General features: G+C 43.0%; 1 protein-coding gene across 6 annotated transcripts in view; it reads right to left on the reverse strand.

Annotated features, from left to right (window-relative positions):
• The window catches only part of KBTBD12 (kelch repeat and BTB domain containing 12), a 63941-nt gene that overhangs the window by 43427 nt on the left and 1200 nt on the right, over window positions 1-19314 (reverse strand). For 5 of the 6 annotated variants that reach the window (XR_016438451.1, XR_016438452.1, XM_090021585.1 and 2 more), the window contains exons 2-3: window positions 1710-2882; window positions 387-657 (exon numbers count right to left, since the gene is read on the reverse strand). Coding sequence is in view for 4 of the 6 variants with exons in the window: in XM_090021585.1 (XP_089877711.1) it covers window positions 387-657; window positions 1710-2779 (1341 nt within the window). In the remaining 2 variants the exon portion in view is untranslated. Of the gene's footprint in view, window positions 1-386; window positions 658-1709; window positions 2883-9867; window positions 9956-19314 lie in introns of all 6 variants that reach the window. The other variant, XM_090021583.1, reaches the window with a different exon arrangement.

A 19314-nucleotide genomic window follows, 5' to 3' on the forward strand; every position in this document is an offset into this window, starting at 1 on the left:
TATATAGCAAGGACATTATTTCTTCAGGGCTGTTTGATTCTCATATTAAAGAGATCAGAGGACAGTGTGACTTTTTTTTGTCAGTTATCCCTCAAGTGTGAGGGTGTTTCAAAAAGCAATGGCATTGTGTGTACGACAGTCATTTACTGAACTATGTCACTTCTCGAAGTCGTCGTAAATGCTGGGTGTTTGATGACAGTACATCGGTATTCCTCACTGGTATGTAGTGTCCCACTCCATTGCACAGACAATGGTTTTATTTCAAAACTGCCATCACTTTCTGAGACTCCCTTTGTATTTGAACCATGCAAGAAGCACCATGATGTTATACTGCACAAAAACTAAGCCCAGCTTTGCTAGTTAGTTCTTACATAGCATTTCTTTACCTGGGGTGTCCAGCCTCCCATCACGTAGAGTTTATTTTTCACTGTCACCACAGCGTGGCAAGCCAGTTGCAATGGAAGAGGTGCTACACTTCTCCAGCTCCCTTGCTCCATGGAGTATTTCTCAACACAGTTGGTGACCAGATACTGGTTTTTCAGTTTGGCTTGGCCTCCTATGATATAGAGGTCATTATGGATGGTGCCCAATGCATAGAGTTCACGAAACTGAGCAGTGCACAAACTTTCCCAAGACTGGTTTCCCCGATGGTAATACCTGTAGCAAAACCCCAGATTAGAAACACTGCAGCTCACAAAAGTCATAGCAACTTCTTTTTTAAATCAGATTCCTCCTGTTTCATTGTTTCTTTAGATAATTTTACAATGGGAAGAACATTTTTTCTTTCAACAGAGAAGAAAATTTCTAGCCTTGAATTCAGTGCATTTATTTACTTGTATAGAAGTCACTCACAGATTGATATGAGTCTTAGAACAGGGTTTAATATTGGTTTAAGGCTTTAAGTATAGGCACATGGTTGGAAAATAATGAATCTCATTAGGATGTCCTTATATTTGTACGTGCTGAATTCCACTGAAGTCAGTGGCAACCACAAATACTCAGCCCCTATAAAATTTTTGGCTGCTTTGATTTAGGTGCTTAAATATGTATTTGGAAGCTTACATTTAGATACTCACATTTGGCATTGCTGGCTTCAGTTTTTACTCAGTCTTTAATATGGAAAATTTTGCATTCTAATTTGTGTCAGTTTGTCTGAGTAAGAACTGGATAAAAACAGAGTGAGGCTCTCTGAAATATTTATCATCATCATTATCTTTATCATATTTTACCTCCTCAGAGTTATCTGCATAGGACTGTTAATGATAGGCATAGATTCATGTGTGACCAAATCCCTAAATCATTCCCACAGCTCAAACATCAGCACCATTAGTAAATAATTGACCTGCAGGAATGAACTAGGAAAGAAAATACTAGCAGACCACCAATGCTTTGGGTCAGGGAAAGGTGAGGCTTACATAAAGGCATGGAAGGCCCAATCTAGCTCATCTTCAACACACAAAGATTGAACCTTAATGAATGGGCTTTCCCGTGTGAGTAAAGATGTCAGGATTTTCTCCTATATATGGGAGAGGCTTCATCATTTCATGGAGACAGTAGTACTGTCCTTTCTGACAAACTGATTTGGGTAACTGAAATCTCTGTACAAGCATATGGGGAAAGACAGCTTTCTCCAGTAGCCTCTTTCTGCTCCCAGAAGCATGATTTAGGGTCAAACTTTATAGACAATTAGCCATTTAGAGGATACACACCTATACATTTCAATGTTCCTGGTCTTTTGCCTAGACATTTTGGCAGCACTCGCCTCCCCCGCCACGATAATATCGTTGTTCTCAGTGACAACACCAGTGCACACACATCCCAAACCCTCCCCATACTTTGGAGAGGAAATGAAGTAAGTCTTTTTTGTGGCAGGAGCATAACAAAAACTGGCATCTGCATAGCTGCCATGTCTTGATCTAATACCCAAGGAATTATTGCCGATGCAAAGTAAAAGGCTGGTGGTCTCCATGCCGTAGCGAAGACTGAAAGAGGGTTGGTTGGCTTTCTTGATGGTTTCCAATGCCTTCTCAATCATAGTATGACATTCAGAATTACAAAGTAGCACTGTGTTCCTTTTCCGAGCTTCCACTAGGAAGGAGGGGCTTACAAGTACCAGCCTCACCTGCTTCAGGAGCTCAATAAGGTGCTCTGAACGTGATTTTTGGCTGTGGTTCACCCATCTGAGGACCAAATCCAAGATGCTTTCCTCACGGGATACGTTCAGGTCATCTGATCTTATGAGGTTCAACAACTGCTGTGCTTCAATCTCTAAAATTTCCTCTTGTAGGCTCACCTCAGCAAAATGCCGGTACAAGTATCGCCTAGCTTGATCAGATAAGTCTTCTGCCCCAATATGCTTTGCAAAATAGTAGATCCCAACGCAGTTGGAAGCATCCATATGGTCCATCATGTATTTTTCACATGCACTGAAAATGTCTTCCATCTGCAGAAAGTATGCTGCAACAGCAACATTTTGCACATTCAGATGAGTGAGGTGCAAATCCGCACTGTACATGTAGTTGAGTATTATGGACACGCTCTCTGCTGAGATGTCATATAGCACTACCTCTCTTTGGGTGCACTCAAGTAAGCCACAGGTAAACATGGCTTTGAAATAAGGACTAAAAGCTGCCAGTATCAGCTTATGGCAAGGGAACTTCTCACCTTCTGCCACCAGGACCACGTCTATCATTTGTGTCAATTCTTTCATGCCATTTATTTGATCCAATAAAGTCAAGCTATGCAGCTGTCTTCTTTTCAGATCAGTCTTGTGATCCATGATAAAACTCAAAACATTTCTGTTTCGAACCTCCTCTGGATCCTGTTTGATTTTTGGAAAGATTATTTGTGTGTCATTTGGTCTTCTTTCACCATACCTTTTTCTGGGGTGGAAAAACATAAAACGTTCCTATAAGCACAAATCTCTGACAACTGAATTTTACTGTTAAATCCTAACAATAGTAAATGCTCTTAGAGGACAGGTTACAAATCAGTAATACATACACTAGAATGTGCATAATCATTTCATTTTCCACCTAAATTTAATTCTAATCTCAGGACTATATTTTTTCACTCTAGTATTTGATGTCCAAACACATGAAATACTATTTTCATTTTGCATCTGGAATTGATACTTCTTTTAATATTCTGACTGGTTGTCTGAGTTTAATAGAAAATTCTCATTGCATTACAGAAATGTTCTAATGCTGTAATAAATACTACCAAATATTCATAGTGTTAGTTAGTGAGATCTGATATTAAAGATTAAGTCCCAACTGGTACTAAAATTGCTGGGTTCAGAAGGTCTTAATTAACCAAAGCTTCTATTGATGTCACATGCTAACATGAACCTTCCTGCTTGCCAAAAATCAGATCCATTCGATTCTGCCTGGTTCAGAAATTATTTATTGAAATAGATGCTTATCATAGAAGCCAGTTTTGCTGGCTTTTGCCAGATTAAAAAAATCTCATGTATTTTATTGGCCCCCCCTCTGTTACAAATAGACTTGGCACCTGAGAGTATTCGACCTAAAAGAATTCTGCAGATCTAATTTGCTGTCCACCATTTGTGCTGCCTGTCTTTTGCATTTATCTCTGCCTAGACACGGAAAATCAGCTGGTCAGTGTTGCTTTTGTTTATGGTCAGTAAATAATCACTCTCACTGTCAGATTTTCATATGCTAGCTAGCCCAAGGTTGCAGGTTTTGGGTGACATACTGCACCCAAGGCAGGGTTCTCACATGGAATTCATGTAGGACAGAGCCAGTTTCACAATCTTTCACCAGCCTTTAATTTTAGGTCTGAAAAACGCAAAGGAAAAATATATTTTCAAGAACTCCATTTTAATTTTTGTCTTTTGCTCTGTTTTTCTCTCTTTTCCTCTCAAATATAAAAAGACCCTGCTTTACCACTTAATAGAAAGGGGCTGTTTTCAGTGGAAGTACATTGGCAAATAAGTGGAACTACACTAGCAATTCAGGCCCTGATTCTCCAAGTCAAAAGCCATTTCAAATGATCTTCTGGCTTCAATTCCGCCCCCCTTTCTTTTAGTCAAAGAAGCCCCAAAACCTCCATTTCAAAGTGTGCTTCTGTATCTGGCTCTTCTCTCTTTTCTCAGAGCCTGATCCAAATCTTATTGAAGTCAACGGTAGGATTCTCATTAACTTTAATAGGCCTTGGGTCAGGCACTCAGATATTCAAGCTTCAACTCACGTGCACACCTACAGAAAACCAGTCTACTGCTTGGATGCTGAATGTCACCTTATGGTTTCGTCAGCTCGCCAAGAGCAGACAGCTGGAACGTTTCAAAATCAGCTAGTCAGTCAGTGGCACGTTTCAGTGCTCACTGTTCCCTACAGACTTTGCCAGGAGTTTGATGTAGGTGAGCTCTGCAGGATGGGAACCCAGGGGGCTCACAAATCTGGTAACCCTGGGTTCATTCTCCATTGCATTTCACTTGGTACAGAGTCTACACTGTGGACCTTTCTACCTGTGCAATGTAGGTGCAAGACATCACCACCAAAGGGAGGGCATGAAGAATCTGATTCATTAGCTTTGTGCACCCATTTTGCACAGAGGAATGCAACTAGGAACACAGGATAGTAGAAATTCAAGTTCTGCTCAAGCCTGTATAAAGGGCCTTTCTCCACAACATGCTGATTCTCTGCTCAGACAGGGATCACTCCTCTCAGGTCAGTGGAGTCATACAAGGCTGTTGCTATGAGCAGACAGTTGGGATGCTACTTATTCACTTGCCTCTGCACCAAATACTTCAGCTCATCTCTCAGCTTGCAGAATAGTCCTAAGGAAAACATCCCTGAGCTTCTGTGCTTCTGCAAGCAGGAGAGTGTCTCTTCCCAGACACAGGGGTAAACTTGTCTCTGCCTCTCCGCTGCTGCTGACCTTTTCTCTAGGCTTTAAACGGTAATGGCAGCAAACAGAGAAATACTGCTGCAAGCAGGATGACCACCATTTCAACAGAGAAAGGTGGGACATACGCCTGCCTTCCCCCACCCCTGTGCACCTGCCATGGCCAGAGCAGAGCCAAGTGGGGTGAGGTAGGGGCTGCCAGCTGCAGGCTTGGGGCTCCCCACCCTGATGCTTTTCCCCGGGGAGTCTTGCACTGGACACACACCCTCTGCCCACCCAGCAGCAGCTGGGGGTACAACTCCACACTGCCACCATCCCCATTGCTGCTCCCCCTGGATAAGCTGCCCATGGCTCCATCTCACTCCATGTCCCAGCCCCATGCACCTCCCTGGGTGAGCACCACCCACAGACCCAGCTGCATTCCCTCCCACACCGTGGGGGCCTCAGTCTGCCACCCCTGCCCCCCATACTCTCTCCCCTCCATAAACTTACTTGCAGGGAGCTGCTCTGCACACTGCCTGGCTCTTTCCCAGCCATGTGCATGTGTGTGGGTGTGCACATGCACATTGTGCCCCCTGCATCCTGCTCCCTCCCATCCCCAAGCAGCCTCTTCCAAGCTGGAATGCTGCTAGATTGCAAGGGGAAATCCACCGTTTCCTGCGGACCCCTACACGATGCTGCAAATCTGGGACAAATGCTGTCCCAGACTCATGCAGCCCAGGATTAGGACTTGAGGTTCCCTATCCCTAACCCCCCATATTACTATTAGTTCAAACAAGTAGGCTCTGGTAGTCTGGCGGGGAGAGAACTGGATCTAAACACTAGGCTGGACTCCCCACTCTTGTGAAGCCACGTAATGCCATCAGTTTCAGTGGAGTTACTACCAGGTGGCACCAGGGTAAGTGAATGGTGAGTCCAGGCCTGGCTTCCAAACTGTGCTACAGCCTTTCAGGAGGCTATGACAGGGTTCAGTGACATAGTTTAACAAAATTTGGAGTCATCTCTGTTAGCCCTAAGTGGTAGTTTAACTGCAGTTTAAATATTCAGAGATTCACAGAAGTTTAGGGCAGCCTACTAAAGCTTTGTGTGATGTACTTTTAGCCTCCCCACAATGCTCCCCCATTTCAGCTACCCTTGTTTTTAAAGTCACCCAAGTATAAAATGGGTCTGAGGGGCACAAGGTTCACAAGTACTCCTGTGCCAATGCCCACCTGTCGGCCGCTTCTAGGCTTATCCATGTTCTAACACAACTCCTGCTTGCAGAGCAACAGTCCTATTACAGCATGGAGTGGGGGAATCATGTTACAGGCTAGGTGATATGGAGACAGGCCCTAATGTCAGGCTGGAAGCTAGACATAAACACAGCAGACACAGAATGTGACTGTTCAGATGAGTATCCCTACACATGGAAGTTAAGAGGAGGCAAGACAACACCTTGCTGAGCTGGCTTAAACAGGGATAATCCTGCCTGGAGCAGGGGGTGAAATTAAGTGACCTCCTGAGGTCCCTTCCAGACCTATTTTTCTATGATTCTTTAAGCGTTTGTAGAATCAGGGCCTTCAACTGTCAGAGTGAAAGGATGTCTTTCTCAAGCTCAGAAGTTGTTGTGAGCAACTCTCTGAAGCCTTAACAACGGGACTAAAGGGAAAATTCTGGGACTAAGGAGAAAATTTCACCTAATTTTCACTTCAGACTAAGGGGAAAATCATAATAGATAAGGTTCAGAATGGGCAAGGTGGAAATGACCACCTTCCTACTGTTGCTGTTGAGCTGGTGTGTGATCAATTAGAAAAGTTAGACATTTATAAGTCAGCAGAACCAGATGAACTTCATCTGAGAGTGCTGAAGGAGCTAGCCAAAGTCATTGTGGGACCTCTGGTGAAACTCTTCCAAAACTTGTGGTGCTTGGGGGAGGTCCCTGAAGACTGGAAAAGGGCCAATGAGATGCCCATCTTCAAAAAGGGGAGGAGAGAGGACCTGGCCAACTATAGGCCAATTAGCCTAATTTCTATCCCAGGGAAAATCCTGGTATAATTCATCAAGGAGTCTGTGTGTGCTACGCTTACAGAAGGTAGGATTCTGAACAACAGCCAGCCTGGCTTTGTCATGGGCAGGTCTTGCCTTTCGAACCCATTTTCTATGACCAGATAACTCGCCACCTGGATAAGAGAGAGGAAGCTGACCTTGTACACCTAGACTTCCAAAAGGCCTTTGATCTGGTATCCCATGATGTTCTCACAGGAAAATTGGAGGATTGCAGGCTTAACTGCTCAACAGTTAGGTGGGTAGGAAGCTGGTTGTGGGGTAGGGCCCAGAGACTTCTAATGAATGGATCTGTGTCGTACTGGCGAGAAGTGGCCAGTGGTGTCCCACAGGACCATGCTCGATCCAATGCTTTTCAACATCTTTGTCAATGATTGGAGGTGGGGGTGAAGAGCAAACTGGCCAAGTTTGCGGACAATACCAAGTTATGTGGGAGCGTGGCCACATCTGAAAATAGGTGGCAGATGCAGGTAGACCTAGACAGGCTGGAAAGTTGGGCAGACCGGAACAAAATGAAGTTCAACATTGAAAAGTGTAAAGTGCTCCATCTGGGGTTGAACAATCCGCAACATACTTACAGGCTCGGTGGCGCCAAACTCACTAGCGCCGCGACTGAAAGGGAGCTGGGGGTACTAATAGACCACAGTATGAACATGAGGCATCAGTGCGATGATGTAGCCAGGAGGGCAAATAATACTCTGGCATGCATCAACCAATGCATCTCAAGCAAAACCAGGGAAGTGATTCTTCCACTTTACTCAGCATTGGCGAGACCGCAGCTGGAGTACTGCATCCATTTCTGGGCACTGCACTTCAACAAGGATGTGGAAAAGTTTGAGAGAGTCCAGAGAAGGGCCACCCATATGTTGAGAGACTTGCAAGGCAAGCTGTATGAGGAAAGGCTGAGAGACTTGGGTCTCTTCAGCCTAAAAAAGAGAAGGCTGAGACGGGACTTGCATCAAGGGCTCAGCAAACAACTGTTCACCAGGGCACCCTTGGGGAAAACCAGCAGAAATGGTCACAAACTCCTGCAAGACCATTTCAGGCTTAACTCTAGGAAAAACTTTTTCACAGTCAGGGTGTCCAGATTGTGTAACAAACTCCCCCCAGAGGTGGTGCAATCACCTACCCTGGAGATCTTCAAGAGGAGACTGGACAGTCACCACGCTGGGGTCACCTAACCCCAGCTGTCTTTCCTGCTTGGTGCAGGGATCTGGACCCGATGATCTTGCAAGGTCCCTTCCTGCCCCTTACAATCTATGAATCTACAATTTATGAATCTATAAGCAGGGCTCTTGGCTCATTTTCACTGAAAAAATATACACAGATGTGAAAAAAAAAGCGAATGAAGGTTTAAAAAAAAAACTAACAAAGCCTATAAGGGGATCCTCCCAGAAGAGTTTAGTTCTCTCAAAAGGCTTAAACAGTTTGGATGTTTAGAAAGATTCATAATTATCTCCCATGTGTGGAATGATATTGCAGCTACAGAACCAGCCTTAGGACTATGCTTGCAGCTGTTAAGATGTTTGCATAACTAGTCATCATGCTGTTTAGAAAGATGGGTGGCTTTCTTGTACGGAAACTTACAGTCAAATTTGGGCACATTTTAGGTGGAATATTTCCCTGACTTTGTCATTTTTCCTCCCTATTTTTCCAAATCATAAACGCAGCATAACAAATTTAAGCAGTGAATCTGGATTATTACCTCACATTTGAAATGTATTTAAAAAACAAAAACGTAACCGTGTAGTCTCCATGTGAGCCAAATCCTACATTTCTAACTCAATTTACACTGAGTTAAAGGCAATGAAAAAAGCTTAATACAAAATGAGTAAGAGCCTCAGAATAGAAGAGGAATTTTTTGCTATCTATTCAAAAATGAAATTTCTAGGAACACGTTAAGGTCCTGATCCAGTAACTGATTTACTGGGAGTTGTATATATGGAGAAAGTTTGTAGGGTCAGCCTAAAGTTGCACTTTGAAGGGTTGTTTAAGAACTGTCATCTCTTTTTACTTCTTTGGCATGATTTAAGATAGTAAAGCGACCAAAATGCTGGCGTGCATCCATAGATGCTTCTCGAGCAAATCCCGGGACGTCATTCTCCCCTTGTACTCGGCCTTGGTGAGGCCGCAGCTGGAGTACTGCGTCCAGTTTTGGGTGCCGCAATTCAAAAAGGATGTGGAGAAGCTTGAGAGAGTCCAGAGGAGAGCCACGCGCATGATCAGAGGTCAGGAAAACAGATCTTACGATGACAGGTTGAGAGCCACGGGACTCTTTAGCCTGGAAAAGCGCAGGCTCAGGGGTGATCTGATGGCCACCTATAAGTTTATCGGGGTGACCACCAGGATCTGGGGGAACGTCTGTTCACCAGAGCGCCCCAAGGGATGACGAGGTCGAACGGTCACAAACTCCTGCGAGACCGTTTCAGGCTGGACGTAAGGAAGAATTTCTTTACTGTCCGAGCCCCCAAGGTCTGGAACAGCCTGCCAGCGGAGGTGGTTCAAGCACCTACATTGAACACCTTCAAGAGTAAATTGGATGCTTATCTTGCTGGGATCCTATGACCCCAGCTGACTTCCTGCCCTTTGGGCAGGGGGCTGGACTCGATCTCCCGAGGTCCCTTCCAGCCCTAATGTCTATGAAATCTATGAAATCTATGAAGAAGGCCCCCCCCACCAAAAAAAGTTCCTCTCCCATGCTGTTTGTTTTCTACCTTACAGGGTAGAAAAAAAAAATCAGGGACATTGCATCTGATTTTCCCTGGTTTTGATGGAGCCTGTCTCAAAGAATGCATACTGGGAGCTTTCACACCTTAACAAACGAGGTGTGGCTTCCTTAACAAGGCTGCTCATCCTCCAAAGTGCTAATTGGTCACTGAAAGTGTTAACAAAAACAAACAGTAACAGAAAGGATTTTAAAGGATGACTAAAATATTCTCCCTCTTAATTACTCACTTCCACTCTCTCCCCCTTGTTGTGATGTCATCTTTTCACTAGTCTTTCAATCAGCATATCTTCCAAGGGAGAAAAAAAATCAGAATATCTAATGCAAATACAAGAAGAAGAATGCATTATTTTTATATTACATATCTGCAACACTGTAGAATGAAGATAGAAGGAAACAGTTCCAATTTTCATTTCCTTTGCTGGTCACCTTTAGTGTCCCATCACTATTAATTTAGTCTTCCTGATAGCAGCTCTTTGTCTTTGATTACTTCATTTGGTGGAAATGGAGATTTCATATGATCATTTAAAAATAATTAGGATGGCTAGCACAGCCTGCTCACTGCCAATCTCTCCTCAGCTTCTTTAATAAAACACTAACAATAAGCATGTTAAAATCACCCCGCAGTCTGTCTTTCTATCTTCCCATTCTAATGAAAAATAATCAAACCCTAAGGGCAAACCCTGAACCTAGCACCTAGACCATGTAGCAGACCTCTGGCCTCATCTGTGCCTCTGCTTTTTCATTCCCATCCCTGTGTACTGCCATGAAGAGAGTTCCCACACAGGGTCTAATGTATCTCCTTAAATCCTTCCCATACTTTCCCCTGTGATGTGAAGCTGCACTGAACACACTACCAGAGAATACTAGAGTATAGGAATAATCAAATGTTCTCCTGACTCTTCATATCTAATGGATCCAGACCATGCCAGGACAAGAAATGTAAAACCCCTTGCCACATCTCCACCACTCTCACAATTACTACACCCCACAACAGAGCCATCACCATTCCTGGATCTTACACCTCCAGAAATGTAACATATCTCATCCATTGCACTGAATGCTCTGATGGAAAATACACAGGAGAAACCAAACAACAACTGCGCATCAGAATGAACATACACCGAAAATCTGTCAAAGACACAAATACCCAATTACCTGTGGGTGCACATTTCTCACAAGACAACCACTCTCCGATCTCTCAGTTCTAATCCTCAAAGGGAATTTACAAAACACCTTTTGTAGACAAGCCCATGAACTTCATTTTATACATCCATTAGATACAAAAAGTCATGTACTAAATATAGACATTAGATTTATGGCACATTATAAGCTGCCTGCATCTGATAACCCCAGGTAACCTAACTGCATTTTACCAGCTACAGTCTATCACCAGGTCAACATTCTCCCCTCCCCCCTCACCTACCTTTCTCACACCTATTAACTCCTATTCCCTCTGCTGTCCCCTGCTACGCATTTGCATTTTCACAGACCTGCATTTTGGCTTAAGCTTCTATTCCACCTGGGAGAGCAGACAAACACCAGCAGATTCTCCCTATGCCTGAAGAAGGATGTTTGTGCCCAAAAGCTCGCCAAGAACAATTTTTTCAACTATTTAGTTGGTCTTGAAAAAGACATCACATTTGCCCAAAGAACCTTGTCTGCCTATATCCTTAGAACAACATGGCTATTACCAACACCACTGCCCATATCTAACACATTCAGGAAGCTGAATGAAAATGCCATGAATGCAGCATAGTAGTTTACTCTCACATCTCACTTGAGAAAGGACTAAAGAATGAGTGAAGCCTCAATGGCAAAGCTAATGCCTTTAATGTCTGAAGCTGCAAAACACACCTTTCCTCACAAGAACTGTGCATTTCTGCAGCCTCCTGCAGTGCAAGATCTCAGAGCACTTTACCAGCCTCACTGAATAAAAGAGTGAAGCCTGTTTGGGAAAGCAGGGCTGCTTACACCCCTGTAGATGAGGAAGCTGTAGCACCAAGAGCTCCCATATTACTGAGAAATGCTGCAGAAAAGCCAGGAATAAAACCCAGGGGTGAAATATTTCCATTAGTGTCAGTGAGGCCAGAACTTCACTATCATTCTCTTCCTGGAATTTTGCGTATTTTTATTTAAGTGTGGCCTTTACAGCTATGAATTCTCACACTACTAGACAGACTATTAAAGGATAATGATACCACGATGCTTCCCTGCTTTCTGCTTTGAATTGTAGAGGGAAAAGATTGGATATATATATTAAAAGAAAGGAAAATGGAATACAAATGTAAATTGCTGTGAAGGACTACATTGATCAAGGGCTTGAATGTCATTATAAAACCTACTGTACAATGCTTGAGTGCTTTGTAATGTTACCAGATGCCCAAAATGTAGTTATAGCTTTGCTCACAGTTTTGTTGTTTTTTGGGTTTTTTGGTTTGTTTGTTTTTTTGATGGTGCAAAACGAGTCTAGCTGCATAACCTACTTTATTTTATGGTAATGCAGTTGATTTACCTCCAATTCTGGCCTGCTATCTTTATTTTTATCTGTTTTGTTAGTCTTCTCACATATATTTATCTGTCTTTGTGTAGTGCATCTTATAAATAATAATGCATAATATTATGTGGAAACTAAAGCTTATGTACACAAAGCTGCAGGAACTGTTTCAAACATACATAAATGTGCTGTTGTGATCATGGAACCTTAAATAACAGCTTTGGCAATGATTTCAAACTCCAGCCCCTCTTCACTGCTAGACTGTAAACTTGCGGGAGTTATCCCTCACAAAATTTCCCCTGACAACCAAAAGGGTCCTACCAGGTGGTTGGTATCATTGTAAGAACACTGTGCCATGCCTTCTTGGTTGCTACACAAGCAGTACAGGAAGGAGGGTTACTGGATCACCCTATCAGTTTACAGCCCCCAGGCCCACCTCTTCTGGGTGGCAGATGTAGATTAGAACAGCCTTCAAGCTGTCCCTTGAATCTGAAGGATACTAATGGGGTATAAAGCCATCTTTGGCCCACCAAGCACAGCTGAGTCCCATACCAAGCACAGTTCCTCCCAAAGAACCAAAAAACTCTGCCTACAAACTATTTGCTCTGCATGTGTTAGCAGTGAGCTACCAAGCAGACTTATTAATTAATATATACACTTACATGTTGGCTGGGAACATATATCAACATCAGGGCACTAATAATGTTATAAATGGTATTTCATAGACATCAGGACTAGAAGGGACTTTGCAAGGTCATCAGGTCCAGTGCCCTGCCCAAGAAGCAGGAAGTCAGCAATACTGACACTAAGTATACTATGTATGAAGTCCCAGAAGGCTGGAGAAAGAAAACACTATAACTACATTTCAAGACATGGAAAAAAGGACCCAAAGAATTATAAAGTCAGTATAACTTTGATACAAACAGAACTATTAAATTTTTAAACAGCAATTTATAAATATTTAGAGGATGCTAAAATGATAAAAAAACCAACCAATAAATATTTATCAAGAACAAATTGTAACAAGCCAAGCTAATTCCTTTATTTAACAGGATAGATGGCTCAGTGGATAAGGGGAAGCAGAAGATGTAATATAGCTTCATTTCAGCAAGGCTTTTTTGACACTGTTTCACATGCCATTCTCATGAGCAAACTAAGAAAATATAGTCTGGATTAAATTGCTCAAAGATGAGTGCACAACCAGGTGAAAAACCGCACTCAGAGTGTAGCACCATGAAAGCATTTCAAGTTGGGCCTCATTAGGTCTGTTCTGTGCCTGATTCTATTCAGTATTTTCATTAATGGCTAGAATGATGGGATGAAGACTAAAATTTGTGCTTGGCATCTGCTGAAGGCACTTGGGATGACAGGGTCAGAATTCAATACCATCTTGATAAACTGGCTACAAAAAGATGAACTTCAGTTAATACAAACACAAAATACTATTCGTAAGGTAGAAATCAGATGTGCAAATCCAAAATGGGAAACAAGTAGAAAGGCAAGTACATGCAGCAAAGGAGTTGTAGTGTGTCAATATTCAGGGCATAAAAGGCAAACCTCATGTAAATGGAAGTGCTATATGTAAGACATATGGGATAATTATTTCAGTCTACGTGGTTCTTATGATGTTTCAGTTGGAGGGCTGTATCCAGATGTGAGTACCATACTTTAAGAAAGATGTGAATTAGGTAATCAAGAGGCTAGAGTAAGTGACAAGAATGGAAAGTGGCTTAGAAAATGTGACCTATGAGGGCTGAAGGAACTCACTGTATTTTATCTAAAGTAAAGGTGTGATAACAGTCTTCCAATGTGTACAATGTTATTTGATGACTGCTCTCCATATTTACGAGGGGGGGCACAAGGAGCAATAACCTCAAGTAGCCACAAAGTTTAAATTATTTACTTCTACCTGTAAGAATAGGAAAGCATTGGAACAAATGGTCTACGGAAGTTGTGAAATATCTTTCCTTGGAGGTCTGTAGGGATAGTTTAGGTAAACATCTGTCAGGGATTGAACAGGTGTCCTTAGTTTCCCTCACTGTGAGCACATGGACCAGCTATGGTGGAGGGCCCCTCTGACCCTACATTTCTATTACTGGTCTTTGTAACCCCTCAACTCAGCATCCACTCACACGAGCGTGCTCCATCCACTCCATGCATTGACCTGGTATTGCAGTGCTTCCAGGACCGGTGCAAAAAAAACAGAAAAAAAAAAAATGTTAGGTTTCGGTGCTGGTGTGGGCAGGTGAAACTGCTCAAATCTGCAAAGCAGAGAGGATTTTCCATGCCTATATCCTCTTTGGTCAAGTGACTTTTGGGTGTAAAAATGCAAACATTCCAACAAGAAAATGCTGGGATTTTTCACCTGCATGTATAGTTGTTAGGACAGTGGTTTTCTACCTTTTTTTCATTTGTGCACCCCTAAAAAATTTCAAATGGAGGTGCAGACCCCGCTGAATCGTAAGTGTGCATAGTCACATACTTTTGATTGATCACAGTCATCTTTTGAAGACCTCTTAGACATAGTCTATAGACCCCCAGGGGTCCACAGATCACAGTTTGAAAACCACAGTGTTGGGACATCAGAGGTGGCCTCTTCCACAGGACAGCATATCCACAATGGAAAACAAAACTGTCTAGATAAGGCCTTGAAATTAGAAAAATGAAAGTAAGACTCAAGTAAAATGAAAGGGACAGAACAAGAAGTAACAGTCTCAAATGGGAGATTCAGGCTGGATATTAAAAAGAACTCTATAATTATGAGGGTGGTTAAGTAATGGAAAGATTACAGAGAGAGGCTGTGGGATCTCTTTGCTTGGAAGCTTTTAAGAACAGGTTAGACAAATATTTGTCTGGAATGATTTAGACAGAGAAGATCCTGCCTTGAGCAAGGGCTTAGATTAGATGGCCTCCAGAGGTCTCTTCCAGACCTACATTTTATGATTCTAAGATTTATGGGAATAAAATTAAATTAAAAAATAAAGCCTGGGTTCATCTCCAATTAACACATTTTCTTAAAAGTAGAAATGATGAGTTTAAATCTCATACTAGTTACATGATACACTAGGGGACACGAGGGCCGGGGGCACGAGGGAAGGGAGGGTGGCACTCAAAAAGCAGTGATAAGTTGACATTTTTAAAGGCCACATTTGCAAAAATCAGTTTTCCCTTCATTTTCCTGCCAACTGCTGAATTCATGATTCCGTGTTTCCGCTGTAGCACTTGTGAAGCTCACTCACACCTTGACAGAGGACCTCCTTTCCTGCTCTGCCTTAAGCATTAGAGCAGTCCTCCTCTCTTGCCAAAAATTCATAGGACCTTGAACTTAGGACTTAGCATTTGAGTGGAAGAACAGCTGTTTTCCTAAGACTTTTAAGTCTAAAATGTATTTCTGAGTTATGAGATACTTAGTGACTTTTTAAATGTTCAAGGAAAGTTTTGTCTTAACGAAAACTAGTTACTGTGCTTCTGGCACTCTAGACTGTTTCCAGTCACAGTGTTATATCTCTGAATACACTTCCATGTTTCCTTGTGTGTTTCCCATTTATGGCAAAAAAAGATGGCTCCCATGACTACTGCCAGCGAGGAAAACCTTTTTTGACTCATTAGGATATTATACCAAATGATAATCACATAGGCCCAGAAGCCTCAAAGGCTACCTGTACACAAGCTGGGAGCCTGCTCTGAACACTGTAATTACAGCGTGTTGGAGCAGACTCAATGAATCAGGTCTGCTGGAGTGTGCTAATTAGCACAATCCAGCCAGCCTTTGCATTTTGTGTATCAGTGTGTCCCCATGCTTCAAAATGGTGACGGGGCGGTTTAATTAAAGTTCATTTGATGGGCTTTAGACAAAGTGCCCCCGCCACCATTTTGAAGCATGGGTGCTCTGATACAAGAGATGCTCTGGGCTACGGCTGCCAACCCTCCAGAATTGCCCTGGAGTCTCCAGGAATTAGATATAAATCTCCAGAGCTAGGGACAGACATTACACACAAGCCGGTTTAAGTGATCAGAAACTGGCTTAAACCTGTAACAGAACAGATGTTCAGGGCACATAAACCAGTCTGAAAATGACTGAAACCAGTTTCAGATAAACCTGGTTGAATGTAGTATCAGACTTAACTGATTTGGCTCAAACCAGTTTATGCAATGTCTGTCCCAGGCCCCTTCCTGGTTGATCTTAAACCAGAGTCCCCCAGCATCCCTCCCCTTTGCTCCCTGGTTGCAGCTCCCACAGTCTCTGCAGGCATCTTCCTGGCTTCTGCTCCCCCCTCTCCCCACTCTCTGCTAAGCAGACACCTCTCAGCATTAGTTAGCAAACCACATGTTGGCTACCTCCAAGCTGTGGCACATGGAACAAAAGCAGAATCAACAGATAGCTGGTAATGTCCCTCTGTTGTTTTCTTAATGGGGGTGATAAACATGGAGTTAGGGGTGATAAATATTCCCTGTTCTGCTGGTCAGGACCCTCTCTAAGCATAGCATCCTGCCAGCCTGGTCACACACCCCCACCTCAGCTCTGCTCTGTGCAAGGGAAGGGAAGGGTACTCTAGCCTGAGCCACTGCAAGCATGTGCCTGCATTTCTGGAATGAAAAGGGAATGTCTAGCCACCTCCAAATCAGTGTATGTGTTGCGGGTTAAACTAACCTGCAAAGATTGAATCAATTCAGGCTCAGGCTTTTTGGATGTTTGTCCCAAGCCCGGCAGACTGCTGAGAGTCACCCAGGAGATAAATGATAGGGCATTCTTTAAAAGAAATATTAAATGTTAAATCCAATTTATACAGTAGTCCAGTGGGTTTTTAAAATGTAGTAGTAATGTGCATTTGCCTTCCTGACGTAAAGTCTACTACTCATTACAGTAGACCAGTCATTACGTCATGTGATAAAACCTCCAGGAATAGATGCAAATAGAGTTGGCAACCCTACTCTTGGAGCCACTCTAATTAAAGTGCTCCCCCTGACCCCTGGAGCACAGGTAAAAACACTCAAAGGTACTTAAGTGCCCAACTTCACTGAGTTAAGTACCTAAACATTTTTTTAAAGGCACCTAACTGACTTAAGAGCTCATGTCCCATTTTCAAAAACAACACAGGCTTTCTAAATAACTTAGATGTAACTTTTGAAAATAGAACTTAGACTTCTATGTTACTGTGGTGTTTTTAAAATGTTACCCCTAGGGCCTCCAGTCAGAAGTAGGATTTCCACTGACTTCAGTGGGAGCAGGATCAGCCCTAAAATAAGAAAGTAAAATAATTTGCTGTTCTCAGTGACCTGAGCTGACTTGTTGGGGTCTAGAAGGGACTGGGGATGATGTGCCATACAATGCTTTTGACATACAGACACCCTGGGTGCGTCCAGGCTAGCAGGAATGTGCATATCCAGGGACAAATAGCAGTGCCACATGCTGCTGTTGGTTGTCCCTGGGTAACGTCCCTGCATATGCATTCTGGTATGTGGCAAGCTGCCCCAGGTGGGGCAGAACAGGCTTGGGCAAGCACCTGGGCTGGCCCTATCAGCCTTACTTGAGGTCCTGAAGGACTCCCAGGGCTCCAGCGGTAGTGATCCAAGTGCAGGGAGCCTGACTGGCAGCCGGAGCATGGCTCTGGCCGGCCAGGCTCTGGTTTTGAGCAGCGCATGCTGCTGCCATGTGCGCTGCCCTATGTTTTTCTGGTGGTTTTTTTTGACACTGGGATCTCCTGGTGTCAAAACCCCCCATTTTGCTACAAGTTAGCAGCACAATGAATGCTTGCACGTGCAGTGCATGCAGTTTGTGGCACTGCAGGCTGGTCTGCAGTGCTGCAAACCACATGTGTGCACTCATCTGGATGCACCCTCTAATGTTAGGCCTTATGCACCCCACACATGGTCTGGCTTTTGCAGGAAATCTTGTTGCTAGGCCAGATCTGTGGAGGCTCCCCAGCACCTCACAAAGAACAAGCGGTGTGCAGGAGACGTCAGTGTAGAAGAACAGACTGTTTTGTGATCAGGTAGCCTGAGTGACCCTGTGTTCTCTGTTGTATGTGGCTTTGCAACTATTATGACATCTATTTGTGTCTATTACGCCTTTAATGCCCTAAACTTTTCTGCTGTCAGCCATTTTGATTTTTGACTGAGGTCAGATTGTTGCAGAGGATATGCTACGTTCTTTCCTGGACACATATTTTTTTTACTTTCCCTTTTGTTGCTCTCACTTGAAAGTAAAAATAATTCACACTTGAGGCATCTTACACCTTTTGTGGGCAAATATAACATCTAACAATATCTTTTAAAGCACCTTGAAATGCTACTGTTGGTAGCATTTTGGACCACTGGAGACTTGAAGATGCTTTGATCACTTTTCAAAGCATTTGCCTGGTACGTGATTTTGAAAAGATGTGACAGTTTGAGCCGCATTTATTGCCACAACAGAGCCTAGAAGCAGAGTTAGATTAATATTGATCCTATCTCAGCAAATTCCAGGAATGTTTTTTTTCTTTAAATTGTTATAGATTCATAGAAATCAAAGAGGCCAGAAATGAAAAGACTCAGTGTGCAACCTTTTCAAAGATACCTTAACCTGACTTTAATTTGAGCCTGACTCAAAGCCAGCAAAGTCAATGAAAAGACTCCCATTGACTTTAGCAGGTCCTGCATCAAGTCCTTTGTGTACATACAAATTACAACAGACAAGTTATTATTTGAGCACTCGCAGTGTGCTAGTTGCTTGTGCACAAAGAGGACAGAAGTCACACATACAAAAGACCATTTCTTTGGCTTGCAAGTGCAGATGGAATTTGGACATGTAAGTAGTGTTGCTTGCGCATACAAGTGATAAGACCCTACAACTGCATATACAAGTCTTTTACATATCCAGTATTGTCCTCTTAGGTATTCATTCATTCATGTACGTTGTACCAGCATAATGTCAGCGTCAGTGATGTCAAAGGACTTGCAAATTACCAGGACTCTGATGGAGCCTCAGGAGGAAGATAGTTTCTCCAGGGGTCCCAAAAGGGAGACTAAAATCAAAGTTGCACAAAATGTCAGTGACAGAGTAGGCTAAGCACCTGTATCACTAGGCCATAATTCCTTCCTATCAGCAATCAAATCCATCTTCTATGTAACTTTTAGTTTCTCTGTTAGTATGTCTATATGTGTCTGACAGGGTTCAAATTACACTTTGACTCTTGCAGGG

This window comes from Crocodylus siamensis, chromosome 11 (assembly GCF_052110815.1).
Source record: "Crocodylus siamensis isolate JL-2025a chromosome 11, ASM5211081v1, whole genome shotgun sequence".
NCBI lineage: Eukaryota > Metazoa > Chordata > Crocodylia > Crocodylidae > Crocodylus > Crocodylus siamensis.